Genomic DNA, 16,369 nt, shown 5'->3' with positions numbered 1-16,369 from the left:
GGGGGAGGATGGGGCGATAACGGCCAGCTGGGGTTTGCATATTTTATTCAGAGTTGCTCGAGTTGCTAACAGTTGTAGGCTAATATCTCGAGTAAGTGTAAAGCTGCCACAGAGGGTGACTAGAGTCATGAACAGTAGTTAACAGAGGCCTCCTGGCCTTCGTCCTTCAATGGTCAAGGGACGTGGTCCATGAGCTCAGCAACACCTTTCATCCCGCTCCCAATGACACTGGGTCCAGCCGGTGGGGCTTTCGTACAAACACATTTCATTAAAGAAACATTTTCTGACATGGGCTCACACATTTGACCTCAGACAACACACAACCCCCCCCCCACACACACACACACTAAAACTGTCAATTAAATGTTAAATAAATATGCGCTATTTATTGCCAAATATGGTCTTACAACAAATATAGCCACATTTTATCTTCATTCCTATCTGTGTGTGTGTATACATGAAAACTTGAAAACAAAGTGTGTCGGACGTGCTCTCAGCTCAGGTAGCGTCAATCCTCCGTTTCGCTGATGTTGGATTTGATCCTGTTAGCTGCTAATCCTCCTCAGAGCCACATTAACAGCTTTAACCAGGAGCTACTGAAACATGCTGATGTGCTAAAAGCACAACAGCTTCAGATCCATATCATTCTCCATGTGGACACGTAAAATGAGATAAACTGTACTGTAATTCAAACAGTGTCCATAGAATTAGCTTAATATGCTATTGGGAACATGTATGTGTTTGTTAGCCTTTCAGTTTGGCAACAACACCTGACACCTGCTAACGTTAGCCTAACAACTTCCTGTTTCAGTGTTCCAGTATGTAACCTATAATGGTTTTTTTGTAGCCTGCTCGCTAACAAAGGAGCCAGCAGTTGTGTTTGCAGCCGCTAAGCTCCGTCATGCTGAGGTCGCACCACTTCAATCCAATTTAAACATTAAAACGAGACTAATCTGTGAAATGTGTCCAAACATGCTCAGATTAATGCACACAAACACACCAGGGTAGCAGCAATAGTCTGCGCTGATGCATGCTGGGTAATCTTGGACATATACGGACACGGGCGATGGGCAGGAGCGGTCGGGTTGATGTGTTTTAGCTTTAGAAACGAAACAATGTTTCAATTTGCTGTGTTGGTCAGATGATCTGTCCTCAACTGGGATTATTGGACATGTTCAGGACGTTTGTTGGTGCTGATCCTGGGGGTCGTAGATGATCCTGGGGGTCGTAGATGATCCTGGGGGTCGTGGGTTTGTGCTGGATCCCTCAGAAGCCAGCAGCCCGGATCTGGTGCAGGGCAGCAGCAGGTGGAACAGTCGGTGACCCCTGTGATCCAAGATGATCCTGCAGGAACTGGACACCTGGTCCATCCTGGTCAGGTGGTCAGAGAGGTGAACACCCCCAGGCGGACTCCCTGTTCTGGTTTGAACCTGGGTCATGTGTCAACAACAGAACCACCAGCTTTAATGGCTTCCTGGTTCAGATTGGTCTGACCCACCTCCCTGTCCTTCAGATCCCCACTAATCCCATTAAGAGGAGTTGCTCCATAATCCCGCCACAGATCTGTGGTGTCCACAGGTCTTCACGGCTGCTTCTTCTTCACGGCTCTGTGGGATGTTACAGAACCCCGACTGAACGTCCAGGTAGGACCAGAGACGCCACCACACATGACTTTTATTCCTCTTTGTGAAAACACAGCAGGATTTATGAAGGGACCAGGATGAGGACAGGACAGATTCTTCTCACATTTATTGATATTAATATTAAATTTTTTTTTCTTTTTGTAATTTCACTCGATTAGCCATTAAAAGAGTCGCTGGGTTAAAGGGAGCAGTTTTGCTGCTTTTTGGGGACTTTTAAAATTTGAAAATCACCTTGATTTGATTTTATTTCTTTTTAACAGGAAGTGATTCGATTGTCCCCAATCTGGGGAGAAAATATTCAAAGTGCGGAAAAAACAAACGTTAACAAAAGTTTTGACGACGAACTCGAAGGAAAGTTCCTCCGATTTTAATCTGTTTCCAGGGACGATTGAATATTCCGGACCAGCTGATTCGTTGACGTCAGTTACTCGACTGAGCTGAACCAACTAACTGGACCTGAGACTGTTGTAGTGATGATTGATCAGAGGATAAATCTGATGCTCATAATCCAACACCTTTAATAACACACCTGTCTCACACCTGTCTCACACCTGTGCTCCCTGTCTCACACCCGTGGTCCCGGTGTCACACCTGTGATCCCTGTCTCACACCTCCGGTCCCGGTGTCACACCCGTGGTCCCGGTGTCACACCTGTGATCCTGGTCTCACACCTCCGGTCCCGGTGTCACACCTGTGGTCCCGGTGTCACACCTGTGATCCTGGTCTCACACCTCCGGTCCCGGTGTCACACCCGTGGTCCCGGTGTCACACCTGTGATCCTGGTCTCACACCTCCGGTCCTGGTGTCACACCTGTGATCCCTGTCTCACACCTGTGATCCCTGTCTCACACCTGTGGTCCCTGTCTCACACCTGTGGTCCCGGTGTCACACCTGTGATCCCGGTGTCACACCTGTGGTCCCGGTGTCACACCTGTGGTCCCGGTGTCACACCTGTCCACAGTCAGGTGCAGAAATACTCCTGTGACTGTCAGATTAATCCTGATGGCTCTTTGATCCAGCGTCTCTGTTCTCATCAAGGATGCTGAGCTGGGTGGTCAAAGTTGTCCCCAAGCCACCTGAGGCTCCGCCCAAAAAGGAGGGACACCCAGGTGCTGCTGAAACCGATGCTCCGCCCCCTACTGCTGCCCCGCCCCCTGCTGCTGCCCCGCCCCCTGTCCAAGTAAGACACCATTTTGGTTGAATTATTACTACGATATTATTATTTCGCCTTATTGTTTGTGTCATCAGGAGAAGAAGGTGACGTTTCAAGATGATTGTAAAGCTGAAGGTAACACCTGTCACTGGTTATTCTGGTTCTGTTGGGTTCTGCTCAGCTGTTTAAAATACGCTCGATGCCTCCACAGCTCAGAAAGGTGACAACCCCAAACAAGAGGCTGCACAGGAAGTCAGGTGAGTTCAGCAGGTCTCATGTGACCAACAGGTCTAAAAGGATTCTCGGGAAAATCTAGCAAGTTCTGAGAGTCCCAGGATCTGGATCGGGGCCACCTCAGCAGGATCCAAGGGTCCAGAAACGCCACCCCATCATCCGTTTCTGTAGCCAATCGCTAACGTTATTGATCCCGTTCCTGGCGTTACCTGGTCACCAGAACAGATCCTTAATGATTCCTCGATCTGATGACATCGTGCCTTATTTCCAGCCCAGTGATCAGCTCCCAGCCCGGTGTGTTGACGTGGATCAGCGGCGCGCTGCCTCAGCCCGGGATCTCCCCAAAACTGAGCCGGACCAACAGCACCAAGGTGAGGATCTGATTCAGGAGTCCACACTGGGCCCATGTACGCTCTGACACCGTCTCCCGTGTTCCTCTCTCTCCAACACGTCCGGCCACAGCAGGAAACCGTCAGCGGGTAGGTCCACTTTAATGAGACGGGGGGGCCCTGACTGCCTTTAATCCAGTAGAATTTAGGATGATGTGGCTCGTCTGTGAAAAGATGTGAAAATTCTGGTTGCTTTCACACATGCAGGAGACAAAAATGGTAAATTTTAACCTTTTTTAAGCTTGTTTGGTCTCCTTCACACATCTTTTTTTCCCGAACCTGCCCCAAATGCAGCACCGCTGGTGCTGTGTGCCATGTTTCCACGGCAACCGGCAGAGAAAAGATGTGTGGTACTTTCTTTTAAATTTACCCCAGAGGGATAAAGGTCAACACTCTGGACCTGAACCCCACGTGTGTGTGAAAACACCCTTGTCGGACTTTTGAGAGTCTGATTTCCTGTAAAAAGCTGAAATGTTCTGATTTTGAGAACCTCGTCTGATGTTCCGTCTTTCATTCCTTCCTGGACCGCAGTAACCCTGGAGATGAGTGAGTACACACACACACACACACAACACACACACACACACACACACACACACTCACACTCACACATCGGATGGTAAATAGTGAGCTACAGCTTATCAGAGGAACAGATTAAGGTCAATGACCTGCCAAATAGTGAGCAGCTTTCCAACTTGAGCTTGTTTGGGCCGTGGTGAGAAGCAACAGAAGATCCGTCTCCTCTCTGTTTATCTACAGTAAAGGGATGATGGCCTGGATCACTCAGGGTTTGGAGAAGTTTGTCCCTCAGCCTGAGCTGAAGAACAAACAGTTAACAGCTACAGTTCAGCAGCCGGAGCAACAGCCTGAGGTAGGTCAGCAGGTTCTGCAGAAGGCTCCTCTTGATCATTGAATAAAGTTATTGTTCTAACCAAACTGGTGGCTGCGTCGTGTTTAGGATGCTCTCCCCCAGGTTCTTATTCCAGCAGCAGCTGCTTCAGGTGAGCCTGGGGTACGTGAAGGGTTCTCACACTTCAAACGTTCAGAGCAAGAGCTCATAAATCTGGTCCTCCTCTGCAGAACCTCAGCCGCCGCCTGTGAAGATGGAGTCAGACCAAGAGGACAGAACTGACAACAGGCCCCTCCCACCCACGTATGTGTGTGTGTAGTCATTCTACTAGCAAAGTGAGGACATTTTGGCTGGTCCTCACAACATCAAAGACCTGTTTGAGGGTTGAGACCTGGTTTGAGAACTGATGTTAGAATTTAGTTTGGGTTTATGCCTGTGACGGTCCTGACGAAGATAGGACACGTCACTGTTTCAGGTCTGCGTCCGCCTGCTGACCCAGCTTTTATTCACTCATAACGTTCAGTCATCACCTCATCGTCAGAGTTTCTGTTACTGTCCCATCAAGTTTATTTGTGTGATTGACAGGATGATAGGCTGGATCAAACACGGCATCGAGAAGATGGTGCCACAGCCGGACGCTCACGTTAGCTCAAAGTCTGAGCCTCCTGTCGAAGGTGTGGTCCCCATCAACTCGCCATGACAGCAGCTGATTGCGGATGGTAACGCTTTGGTTTTGTTTTCAACAGCAGCTTCTGCGACATCAGAACTTCCTGCAGCAGCGACACCTGCCGACACCGAGCAGTGAGGCATCCTTCTAATAAAAGATCTGTTATTGGACGTTCGGAAACGGTTGACCCTGGTAACGTGCAGTAAAAAAGACCTTGTCGTTGCAGGTCGCCCAAAGAAGCCGGGGTGCAGCCCAAGTACGTGGAAACAGACCGCAGGATTAAAATGTTGAAGCGAGTGTGTGATTTCACCTGACATGTCGCTGTTGCGTTGACAGTGTTGTCGACTGGCTCGTTAGGGGAATCGGCCGCATGTTGCCTCAGCCTGTCCCGAAGCAGGTGAGGGACTGTAGCATCAAGTTCTCATATTCGCCCCGGCCAATCCACTAAAAACTGTACTTCCTGTGTTGCAGGATGCAGTTAGCAACCAGCTGCAGACCAGTAAGTACAGCTAATGCCTTCTGAAGCTAGCGTTTTAAAATATGACCCCAGGGTCGCTCAGGCCTCTGTGCCATCACCACTGGGTCCTGGTTTTGAGTGTCAGGCGTAGGTTTGATTGCGATTTGAGTGGTTGGTTTTTGTGCGTTCTGTCCTGGCAGGAGCAGATGTCAGTGGTGAGGCAGACTCTAACCGAGCTCCTCTTCTCCTTCTGTTTCAGGGGGTCAGACGACCAGAGCCCCTTAAAATAAAAGGAGAATGAAGAGTCGACAGAGTCAGTCACACTGACACTGACTGCAGCAGAAAATAACTGAAAACTGAGGGAGGAAACGTTGTTTTTCCCAGTTTGATACCGTCAGTTTCTGCCAGCTCAGAGCTGCAAAGACAAAGAGCCCCTCTGTTTTTACTGTAAACTTCAAGCTTCTAGTGGAAAATGTAGCTTTTTTTCTGCATAGCTCGTGATTACTTACACTTCAAACCAACAAATTCTTTTAGATTCATGGAAATAAAGAAGTCATTTTGAAATGTTTGTGGACAGTTTCTGTTCTGCTGCTTAGCAACGGTCAAACAGCAACACAAAAAAATCAACCAATCAATGAACAGCCTGAGTTTTCAGGAGCACATGGACAACCGGGGCTAACTGTGACAACAAGCTAGTTACAGTTATAATGGGGGTAACCAGGATACAGGGTCGTCGCTATGACAAAAGGAGGGGGTAACGACATGACAACAGAGGCACCACAAGAACACCGAGGGAGGTGGTAACCATGACAACATGTTGGTCACCATGACCATAGTGTGTCAGCTGTGAAAACACAAGGCAGGTAACCCTGACATAAGGGTGGTCACTGTGACAACAGGGATAGCCATGACAACAGGGTGGTTACTATGACAATAGGAGGTGGTAGCCCTAACTATGACAACAGGTTGATTACAATGGGGGGGGCAGTAACCGTGACAACAAGGTGATCAAGATGACAACAAGGTGGTCACCGTGACAACCGTGCGTTAACTCTGTTGTCACAGTTATGGTGTCACCGTTACACCATAACTGAGTTGCATTTAGTCCTCATAAGTGTCATTTTATTTTAAATACTTGTTGATTTGGAACATTTCACTGTGATTATATTCTTCTTCTGTGGTGTTCAGTCAGTAATGTTCAGGAAAAATCAGATCTGGTTCTGGAGGACTTGGAACAGGACGAGGAGCAGAAGAAAGCTGAGAAAGAAGTGAAGGAGGAGTCACAGAGAGTGAGTCTGACATTGAGCCACCATTATGCCACCATTACTCACTGGTTATACTGGTCATCTGGGTCTGTGGTCTGGAATCATGGTACCCATGGTATCAGGATGTGAAGGGCAACGGTACTTTGCTTTGTGCAGACAGAAGGTGCAGACACCAAAACGGAGATGACAAAGAAGGAGGCAGAAGGAGCAGCTGTAACTCTCTCAGAGGAAAGGTTGGTGTCTGACCTGGACCAGAAAGGAAAATCCACAGACCATCACAGACAGGCAGATTAGTTAGACCAACCATCAGGAGGATCTGTGACGTCTGCTGGCTCTGAAAAACAACATCTACGAAAACGCTTTTTGCTGCCTTTGCTAGCCCTTGTTAACACGGGTTGTGTAGTAGTTTGCACACACCGTGCGAAAAATGTAAAAACCACTACGACATTTCCATACGTGTGGCTGCTGATTTGACATCCAGTTAAGATATCTGATAGCTAGCTCTAAAACTAAAAGGTACATGTTCTTGTTTTATTATTTGTGGTTACCCAATAATGCTTATTTAGTTATTAAATGAAATATGGTGCAATGTTCACTGATCTGATGGTATGGAGACACAATGACCACCAATAGACACGTCCCACTGTTGTGATTTACAGGCTTTGATTAGACATTATTAGAGGAGCTTTGTTCTTCTCTGTAAAGGCTGCGGCAGGATCGTCTGGAGGTGGCTCGGGTCGCAGAAGAGATGGCCAGGAAGGCCGCCGAGGAGGCCGTACGACAGCTGGAGGAGGAGCATTCAGCAAAGATCATCATTGAGACGCTGCCTGAGTCCAACGAGCCGTAAGTGACGCCAGCAAAATCCACAGATCAACTGATGCTTTTGTTCACCTGATCCTCGGGTAGATTCAACTGGAACACCCAGTTAATCTTCAATCCTCTGAAATTCCCAACCAATCAATGCAGATTACACTGTGTGCAGAAGGGTAAAGAGTTAGAGAAAGAGATTTTCACCTGTTACTGTCCTGCTGTGTGATGTTAACAGGCTGTCCAATATCCCGGAGGAGGAAAACGAAGATGATCCCGAGTGAGTCCATCACCCTCAATCCAAAAGCTTTGGTCCAGATCAGATGTGTTCGCAGTCAGCTGAGACAGCTATCGACCATTAGCTAATGCTCGTTAATGCAGTGGCTGGGAAAAGGCTGTGAAACTTCCGGAATTTCATGTTTTTTCCTGCAGTGATTTATCTTTAGATGTGCTCCCATCATCATGTCCAGGTTATCCTCTCCCTCCCCTGCCAGCAATAACCTGATCCAGGCACTTCCTGTATCTATTTATCAGACCTGCACAAGGTTCAGGTGGCATTTCATCTCCTTCTTCCAGGCAGAACTGCTTCAGCTCTGTCAGGTTCTCGTGTGTTTGGCTCTCTTCATGTCATCATGGTGCTTCTCTATTGGGTTGAGGTCTGTTGAGTTTTTTGGGTTGAGTTTTGTCTCGTGTGTTGTTACATCTGCATCTTTTCCACTGACAAACGGCCATTCTCACATTATCCAGATGTAGAGCTTAGTTTCATCAGTCCACAGACTATATCTCTGTGCACAACAGAGCACAGCTGGTGTGCTCCTCAGAAGTGCAGCTTCCCTGGTGGCGTCCTGCCGGTTCGCTGTTTTACTGTAGACTCACAAATGCAGATGTGACCCAGCTCACCTTCAGATCTTTGCTATCACTCAGGGTTGTTTCAACGAGGAGTCTCCTGTCATCTGAAGGTCATTTTGTCTGAGTGCCCACTGGCTGGTTGAGCAGCCACGGTTCCATCTTGTCTTTACAGATCATCTGTCAGACTGTACAAAATGGTTTAGGAAGTTATTTTGATAGTCAGTTTAGCTCAGTCCAACATTTTCTGAACAAAAACTCCAGATAGCTTCTTCAGCGTGAGGGTTCACCTACTTCTTCTGTGGCCATTTTGTGTTTCGACCTAGTGTGTTCAATAAAGAAGGCATTTTCTCAGGTTTCTTGCTGTCCTGTCCTTCATCCTCTTCACCGTCCCTAACACCAGTTACCTGCACCTCCCTGCTCTTCTTCCTTCCTGAGCCAGACTTTCCTGAGGGTCTCCATCATTCCCCTCCTGCTTGTTGCCTGGATTTCTGACCGTTTAGGCTTGTTTACCCACCTGTACTGATTACCTGTTCTAACGTCACTAATAATTGTTAGAACTTCCCGACCTGTGTGTCATCGGTGGTGTGCTGGTCCTGCCAAACTGGTTCCCACAGAAATTCCAAGAGGTTCACATGCTTCTCTGCCACTGTACATAAACAGTCAAATATCTCCACGTCGGACCTGATTGATCACCTCAGACAATGATCAATTTTCTGACCTGCTGGCTCTGACAGGGACTCTGTCCCCTGTTTGCTCCTCACAGGCTGCAGAACCTGCAGGAGGACAGTGAAGAAATCACAGAAGAAGAACGTAATGCTGCTGAAGGAGGCACGAACAGACCAGAAGAAGAAGACAGAACAGCTCATCAGTGAGCTTCAAACTTGTGTTTGTAAAATAAGATTCTGTCACCGAACAAGATCAATGTTAATCTGTAACTCTGGTATTAAAATACTAAAGTATAGATGTAAATGTATGTATGAAATTTATTTATACTGAACATTTTGTCCCGCAGAGTCCCCGTCTGCCCGCGCGAAGCCGCTGGGTCACCTTCATCGACCACCGCAGAACCAGCGTCTGATAGGAGAGACCTGGAGAGTCCAGGCTCTCAGCCAATCACGAGCCAGCCAGAGCAGCAAGCTCCACCCACTCCATCGGTCCCAGAGGCGTCTCGTCCGGTGAGCCTTTAAAGCACGGCATTCCCATTGGCTGGCGATGCCATTTATTGCTCCTCATTTATTCAGTTTCAGTTCAAAACTGCTAAAATGACAAAAAAACCAACCTTTGTGAATGTTTTTATAGACGTCAAAAAATCAAACTTTTGATACATAACGTTAGCTTATCAATCAGGTTTGATACTGTTTAATTATTTTCTCCTCAGACTGAGGCAGCAGTGGACGATGGATGTGCAGGTGAGATTCGCCAAAACCCAAATAAAGAAGAGTTTAATGATTTCAAAGTGGTGAAGAAAAACCTCCTGAAAACTTTAGATCAAAAATTTGTGTCTTGGAAATGAAGACACAAATGGAAATGAAGTGAAAATTATCAAGAGTATTTAATTTATTTTAATAAGTAGCTTCTTGCATAATTACGCTCATGACCTTCCATCAAAAGGAAATTTTCCTCCGATTATGAGATGAAACTTTTCGACGGGTCGGCGTTTCCCGGCTGTCTCTTCTCATCCACCTTTTCTCCATCCAGTTCCTGCTTGTTCTCCAGCCAAGAGCTTCCTGCTTCGTCTCCCGCATGTCGCTCGCTGCCTGGAGTGCTGCAGAAAGCTAATGCATGACCATGACCTGGCCCCGCCCCGGCTGTCCCTACCTACCCTGCCACCGCAGCTGATGGAGGAGCTGATGCAGCTCCCCGGCCAGGCTCGCCGCCACTGCAACACCACCATCAGCCGTCTCAGATCCCTTTGCTCAAACTCCCAGCACCCTCAGCAGCCTTAACCTCCCCTCCCCCACACACCACCCCCATAGCCTTATAGACTCCTCAGGTTTGTGTAGATCACAGTTAGAAGTGCCAAACACACAGTCACACTGCGAACACACACTCCCTCCATCATTCCCATCATGCTTTGCTGCTCTGCTCTGCTTCGCGACGAGCTGCTGGCCAAACCAACCCCAGGTGACATCACAGGATTTTATTTATTTTTCCACTTTTTCTTTTCTAAAAGACTGTTTTTTCCCACTTGAAACAGGCTTTAATTGTTCATTATTACTTCATTTTGTTAAAATTGAAGTGACTGTCGAATTTCAATGTGAGAATTTGGACTTATAATAATTTCAACTTGAGGTGAGATTCGTGTACTGTAAAATTACATGATTCAGACGTTTATTTAGTTAGTTCTGTTAGTCTTTGTATTCCAAATGAAGATGAAAGTTTGACCTTAAATCGCGTCTGGTTTGCTCTGCCCTGTTTCTCAGGTGGAGCTTTGGGGCTGAAGGCAAACGCTGAAGGTCAAAACATCCCTCAGATATTCACAACCCCAGACCCAGAGGTCCGGTTCCCCCCAGGAACAGACCTCCTAACATCCAAGTTCAGGTAGTGGACTCCTGGGGACTCGGCCGTCTTTCAGTCTTTGTAGTCAGGATTATCTTGTACTTGTTCTCCTCAGCCCAGAACATGTGGATGAGCTGCGCACGACCAGTCAGGTGGATCTGCTGACAGCGGAGGAGGAGTAAGAGACGCCCCAGTAACTCACTCACCTCTGTGTCTCTGCCGTCCTCCACATCTGTCCTGTCTCCCTGCAGGACGCGTCCGCTGTCAGCAGCCAGTGTTGGCAGCGTGGTCATCCAGGACCGTCTCAATCAGCTCGTCAACCTTTTCAAAGGCAGAACAGAACGGCAGAAGGAGCGGCTGGCGGACCCGGACGAGTCGGAAGAAGAAAGTCCTTCAGCCTGTACGACTCCTGTAGTGTTTCCTGTGTGCTGATGTTCTTACGGTGCTAAAGAGAACAACTGAATCTGAGGCTAAATGAAACCCGCTGACATGTTGCCACAATGAAGAGGTCAACCCAGAGGAGAATCAGGAACACTCTTTATTTTCTGGTTTCTGCAGCTCCGAGCAAAGCTCCTCCTCCGCCTCCTCCTCCTCCTCCTCCAGGAGATGGAAAGAAGGACGACGTTCCTGCTGCAGAGGCAGAAAAGGAAGACGAGTTTGAACTGCCTTTTAAGATTTTAGGACATCCGGTGAAGATTCCCAAACTCCCCCCAGTCCCCGACTGGATCAGGGTAATAATGGAGTTCCGCTTCCCCTCCAGCATGGACCCATACACTGGTACCAAAACTCACAGGGTATTAGAGTAACTCCGAGTTTCCTTGCTGAGCTGATCCGACTGATGATTTGGACTCAACAGATCGGTTCTATGTGATCTGGCTCTTCTTTGTTGTGGCGGCGTGGAACTGGAACGTGTGGCTGATCCCGGTCCGCTGGGCATTTCCCTACCAAACTCCGGAGAACATCCACCTGTGGCTACTCATGGACTACACCTGTGACTTGATCTACATCACTGACATCCTGTTCTTCCAGACCCGGCTGCAGTTCGTCCGTGGCGGCGACATCGTGGTCAGTGCCCGTGGAGGGAAAAACAACTCTCTCTCTCGCTTTGAATTCTGTTTCTGTAACAGAGTCCTTTCATTTCAGTGTGATAAGAAGGAAATGAGAGAAAACTACATGACAACAGACAGATTCAAGGTAAAAGCTCAGTCTGCTCACCTGGCGAACTCACCAGGCTGATGGACTCAATCCCGTGTGTCTGCAGATGGACGTCATCAGCCTGTTTCCACTGGAGATATTCTATTACTTCACTGGAGTCAATTCCCTGCTCAGATTTCCTCGTTTGTTGAAGGTCAGAACCTTTGTCTGATGGTCGTCTTCTGTCCTCCTGAGCCCATAAACCTCTGATTCACCTGCGAGTGCTGCTACCGTTAATGTGGAAAGAAGTTCTGATGGTTCTTCTTCTGTATAAGCAGAAAAAGAATCACGGCTGTTGTTGTTTCCTCAGTACCAGGTTTTCTCTGAGTTCAACGACAGGATGGAAGCTGTGATGAAGAAAGCCTACATTTACAGGTGAGCTCCGCCCTGCTGCTCACCTGTGGCTACTGTCGATGTCTCTGCCTCTGTGGTTGACACTGTCCAATTGTTGTCTTTGTTGACATTTTTATTTTCTCTCTTGTCACCAGGGTGATCCGTACTTCCACCTACCTGTTATACTCTCTTCACATCAACGCCTGTCTCTTCTACTGGGGCTCTGACTATGAGGGACTGGGATCCACCAAGTGGGTCTACGATGGAAAAGGCAACGCGTAAGGACGGTCCACACGCAACTGGTTGATTTCACTCATTAGGACAGAAGACGATTGTCAATGTTGTGAAAACCTTTTCTCTGAGTAAACCACCGGGTAGTCGTAGTAATGGGCGTTACAGGACCTGAGGGTCAAGTCTCTGTTACCTTTGCGCAGCTACATCCGCTGCTACTATTTTGCTGTGAAGACGCTGATCACCATTGGCGGTCTGCCAGACCCTACCACCGTTTTTGAGATTTGCTTCCAACTCATCAACTACTTTGTTGGTGTCTTTGCTTTCTCCATCATGATTGGTCAGGTAAGTGAACCCTCACTCTGCTAACCATGATCCTAAGGTCATAATCAAAACTCTCTGGTTCCGTCTCAGATGAGGGACGTAGTTGGAGCCGCGACAGCAGGCGAGAACTACTACCGAGCCTGCATGGACAGCACCATGAAGTACATGAACTCCTACAACATCCCCAACGAGGTGCAGAACCGCATCAAGACCTGGTACGACTACACGTGGAAGAGCCAGGGCATGCTGGGTAAGAGGGGCATTTTCTGTCAGAATCCATCATCAGCTACTGAATGTTTCACGATATATGTAGGATAAACACACGCTAGCTGCTTAAAAACGTCCGCAAATAACCACAGTTAGTGACACGTGTGAAATCGAAGCATCGGTGTCAGCTGCTTGTTTGTGATTGAAGCGCTGTGTTGTCTGTGTGTAGACGAACAGGAGCTGCTGGTGCAGCTTCCTGCTAAGATGCATCTGGACATCGCCGTGGACGTCAACTACATCATCGTCAGCAAAGTTGCACTGTTTCAGGTGGGAAACACTGATATTCTCATCAGAGAGCTGTTTATTAGCAACGCAAAGATGATGAATCAGGAAAACTAGATGATCTGAGGTCTGTCTGTCTGTCTGTCTGTCTGTCTGTCTGTCTGTCTGTCTGTGTCTGTCTGTCTGTCTGTCTGTCTGTCTGTCTGTCTGTCTGTCGTCTGTCTGTCTGTCTGTCTGTCTGTCTGTCTGTCTGTCTGTCTGTCTGTCTGTCTGTCTGTCTGTCTGTCTGTCTGTCTGTCTCAGGGTTGTGACAGACAGATGGTGTTTGACATGCTGACCAGGCTGAAATCTGTGGTCTACCTGCCCGGTGACTTTGTCTGTAAAAAGGTAAACACACACACACACTTTGAGGACTTTCATAGACATGCCTCATTGAAGAAACTTATGTGTGTGCGTGTGCGTGCGTGCGTGTGTGTGGGTTGTGTGCATGTGTGTGTGGTGTGTGTGCGTGTGTGTGTGTCAGGGGGAGATTGGCAGGGAGATGTACATCATCAAGCAGGGTGAGGTTCAGGTGGTGGGCGGTCCTGACCTACAGACGGTGTTCGTTACCATCAGAGCTGGCTCCGTGTTTGGTGAGATAAGGTGACAGTTGCTTCCTGTTGTCCTGGCAACCAGTTTAAAGCAGTTCTGATAATCTCATCTGTGGAGCCATCACTTTTGTGGGTTCAGTTAGATAACATGCTAATGTAGTAGTAAATGCTACAGACACGCCCTGACTCCTCACATGACATCTCATCATCCTGTGATTGAACAGCTTACTTGCAGGGGGTGGGGGCAACAGACGCACAGCCAATGTGAAGGCACATGGCTTCGCTAACCTGTTCATCCTGGACAAGAAGGACCTGGCAGAGATCCTGGTCCACTACCCTGAGTCCCAGAAACTCCTCCGCAAGAAGGCCAAGTAAGGCGGTTTCCGGTTGAACCCAGAAACTGAGCCCAGATTAATTATTTTACATGAGTTAAAGTTCTGCCCACACAGAGTTGAAGCCCTGATGCCTCCACAGAGCGCCATTAACAATGTTAAATCAAACATACGATAGCCGCTTTTATAATCCTTCAAATGGGCCGGTCCGTCAGACGCAACAATGTGATCTCATTGGTCAGAGTTCTCCAGACTAAAATACTGGATTGACACTGTCCTTCCGTGTGATCCCGTCTGATCCGTGTCAGCTGTCCTGGATAAGCATCAGCGGTAATCTGCTGGCTCAGGTCAGTCAGCACATGGAGAACCTGGAGGTTCAGTCAGAACATGGTGCTGCAGGAGGGAGGGTGGATCTGCTGCAGGTGCTGGTATGCTAATATTCTGCTAACTCTTTCTTCCTTTCTTCCTTTCTTTCTTTCTTTCTTTTCTTTCTTTCTTTCTTTCTTTCTTTCTTTCTTTCTTTCTTTCTTTCTTTCTTTCTTTTTCTTTCTTTCTTTCTTTCTTTCTTTCTTTCTTTCTTTCGTTTTGCCTTTCCTTTTATCTTTCTTGCAGGATGATGCTGACGAAGGACAAGAAGCCAGAACAGAAGGATGGCGGTAAAGAGGCAAAGGATGTGATTCCCCCACAAGAGGAAACACCCAAATTATTCCGGGCAGCGCTGAAGATGACGGAGCAGGCGGGAATTAAAGGAACGTTTGCCAAACTGAGAGAAACATACAAACAGGCTGATGGTTCACAGGTGAGACAGCGTCAAGGGTGTTAAACTGGCTGACTGTAGAGGGCGCTAAGAGACGGGACTAAACAGCTGCTGATGGTGACTGAAGTTCTTTGACTGAAAGAAACGGTTTTGTTCCTCACAGATTTCTGTTGCCCCTCCTTCACCGACACATCGACGCACTCCAATCCGTCTGTCGACTGTCCAGGACGTGGACGACACGGTGTCAGAGAGCACTGACAGCTCTGTTGTGATCAGGATGACGTCCCGACACGCTGGAGAGGAAGTTCTGATGGTGGAGGTTACCCGTGAAGATGGAGAGGTGGAGAAGGAGGAATGATTTGATAGGAAACATCCATTGTCCAACATCCTGCCTTTCAGCAGCCTCCAGCACAGCTCCACTGTAGTCTGATCTCTGTCTATTGGCTCTTCATTATCGGTGGACTCTCTACCCTCCTCTTTTTTTTCTTTTTTTTTTGTTGCGTAAATTAGTTTTTCCCCGAGCCCGCAGTCAGGTTGCAGTACCTTCTCTCACCACACACATTAACTCACATTCATTCTCTATGTTTAATCAGAGGGGCGCTGTTTCCCCTGTGGGTGGACATTAACCCTTGATTAAAAAGAGATTAAAAACTTTTTATACGTATTAACTCATTTTCTTGGATGTTGTTTTTTGTAAAACTATGCCAAAGATTGTATTTTGAAGAAAAAGGTTTTTAAAAAAAGAAATGTTGACATAGAAAACTCTCTCAAATCTGTGAAAACTGTAAAGTAGGAAACAGAATTCAGATGTTTTTATGCTTCGAGACAAAAATGTTTCTCTTAATTGTGGTATAATGGTAAGTTTTAGTCAGCTATAACTGACTAACAGCAATAGACAGCAGCTTTTTCAGTTTGATGTGTTCGTGTGGGACACCTGATGCTCTTTTAAATTAACTGTTTGGGTTGTTTAACCTGTAGCTTGTCATGCAGCCCACAGGGCACATTTACAGATTTTAATACTGTTAATATTTGTTTTTGTGAATTTGTTCAGGTTTTGGCTGTCATTGGTTGAGCTTTCGGTTGAATATATAACAAAATAAAGTGAGATGACGTTTGTTAATGACAACTTTTAATGTCACAAATTATTCAGCCTCACTACAGTCGCAAAGAGGGTATGATTTATAAGCAGCTGTGCACAAAAGATTAAAAGTTGTGTATTTAATCACTAGGGGAATGGTTAAGCTTTAACTTGTATTTCATTGATCTAGAGTTTTTTGCTGCATTCATTGTACCTTTTAAACTTTGT

At 47.2% G+C, this 16,369-nt stretch overlaps 1 protein-coding gene across 3 annotated transcripts; it reads left to right on the top strand.

The window, feature by feature from the left end:
* Window positions 1-1,392: 1,392 nt before the first annotated feature.
* cngb1a (cyclic nucleotide gated channel subunit beta 1a) lies at window positions 1,393-16,189 on the top strand. Of its 3 annotated transcripts, none has more exons than XM_057023394.1 (39): window positions 1,393-1,643; window positions 2,682-2,823; window positions 2,892-2,931; window positions 3,008-3,053; window positions 3,302-3,401; window positions 3,496-3,509; window positions 3,951-3,965; window positions 4,179-4,290; window positions 4,378-4,420; window positions 4,500-4,572; window positions 4,855-4,943; window positions 5,016-5,070; window positions 5,163-5,192; window positions 5,273-5,333; window positions 5,408-5,435; window positions 6,582-6,682; window positions 6,815-6,891; window positions 7,364-7,501; window positions 7,704-7,745; window positions 9,078-9,182; window positions 9,327-9,489; window positions 9,693-9,723; window positions 10,738-10,855; window positions 10,929-10,991; window positions 11,065-11,213; window positions 11,372-11,590; window positions 11,670-11,878; window positions 11,957-12,007; window positions 12,075-12,161; window positions 12,318-12,382; window positions 12,496-12,618; window positions 12,775-12,916; window positions 12,986-13,145; window positions 13,332-13,429; window positions 13,688-13,771; window positions 13,908-14,026; window positions 14,199-14,345; window positions 14,919-15,105; window positions 15,227-16,189. In XM_057023394.1, the coding sequence occupies exons 2-39, from the start codon at window positions 2,683-2,685 to the stop codon at window positions 15,419-15,421; spliced, it is 3,720 nt and encodes a 1,239-aa protein (XP_056879374.1). In that variant the 5' UTR covers window positions 1,393-1,643; window position 2,682; the 3' UTR covers window positions 15,422-16,189. The 3 variants fall into 3 exon arrangements, with proteins under 3 accessions (XP_056879374.1, XP_056879369.1, XP_056879382.1); XM_057023389.1 differs by having other exon boundaries at window positions 3,493-3,509; XM_057023402.1 differs by lacking the exon at window positions 7,704-7,745 and having other exon boundaries at window positions 3,493-3,509.
* Window positions 16,190-16,369: the final 180 nt, after the last annotated feature.

The sequence above is a fragment of the Takifugu flavidus genome, chromosome 2, assembly GCF_003711565.1.
Source record: "Takifugu flavidus isolate HTHZ2018 chromosome 2, ASM371156v2, whole genome shotgun sequence".
Classification (NCBI taxonomy): Eukaryota; Metazoa; Chordata; class Actinopteri; order Tetraodontiformes; family Tetraodontidae; genus Takifugu; species Takifugu flavidus.
Note: the sequence above shows the minus strand (reverse complement) of the source record. Positions and strands in the feature narration are given on the sequence as shown.

Bases quoted from the DNA above. Each gene is read 5' to 3' on its own strand.
- cngb1a (XM_057023389.1), top strand. From the start codon at position 2,683: ATGCTGAGCTGGGTGGTCAAAGTTGTCCCCAAGCCACCTGAGGCTCCG. The intron at 5,193-5,272 runs GTACGTGGAAAC...TTGCGTTGACAG, and splicing joins GAAGCCGGGGTGCAGCCCAA to TGTTGTCGACTGGCTCGTTA. The intron at 13,146-13,331 runs GTAAGAGGGGCA...GTCTGTGTGTAG, and splicing joins GAAGAGCCAGGGCATGCTGG to ACGAACAGGAGCTGCTGGTG.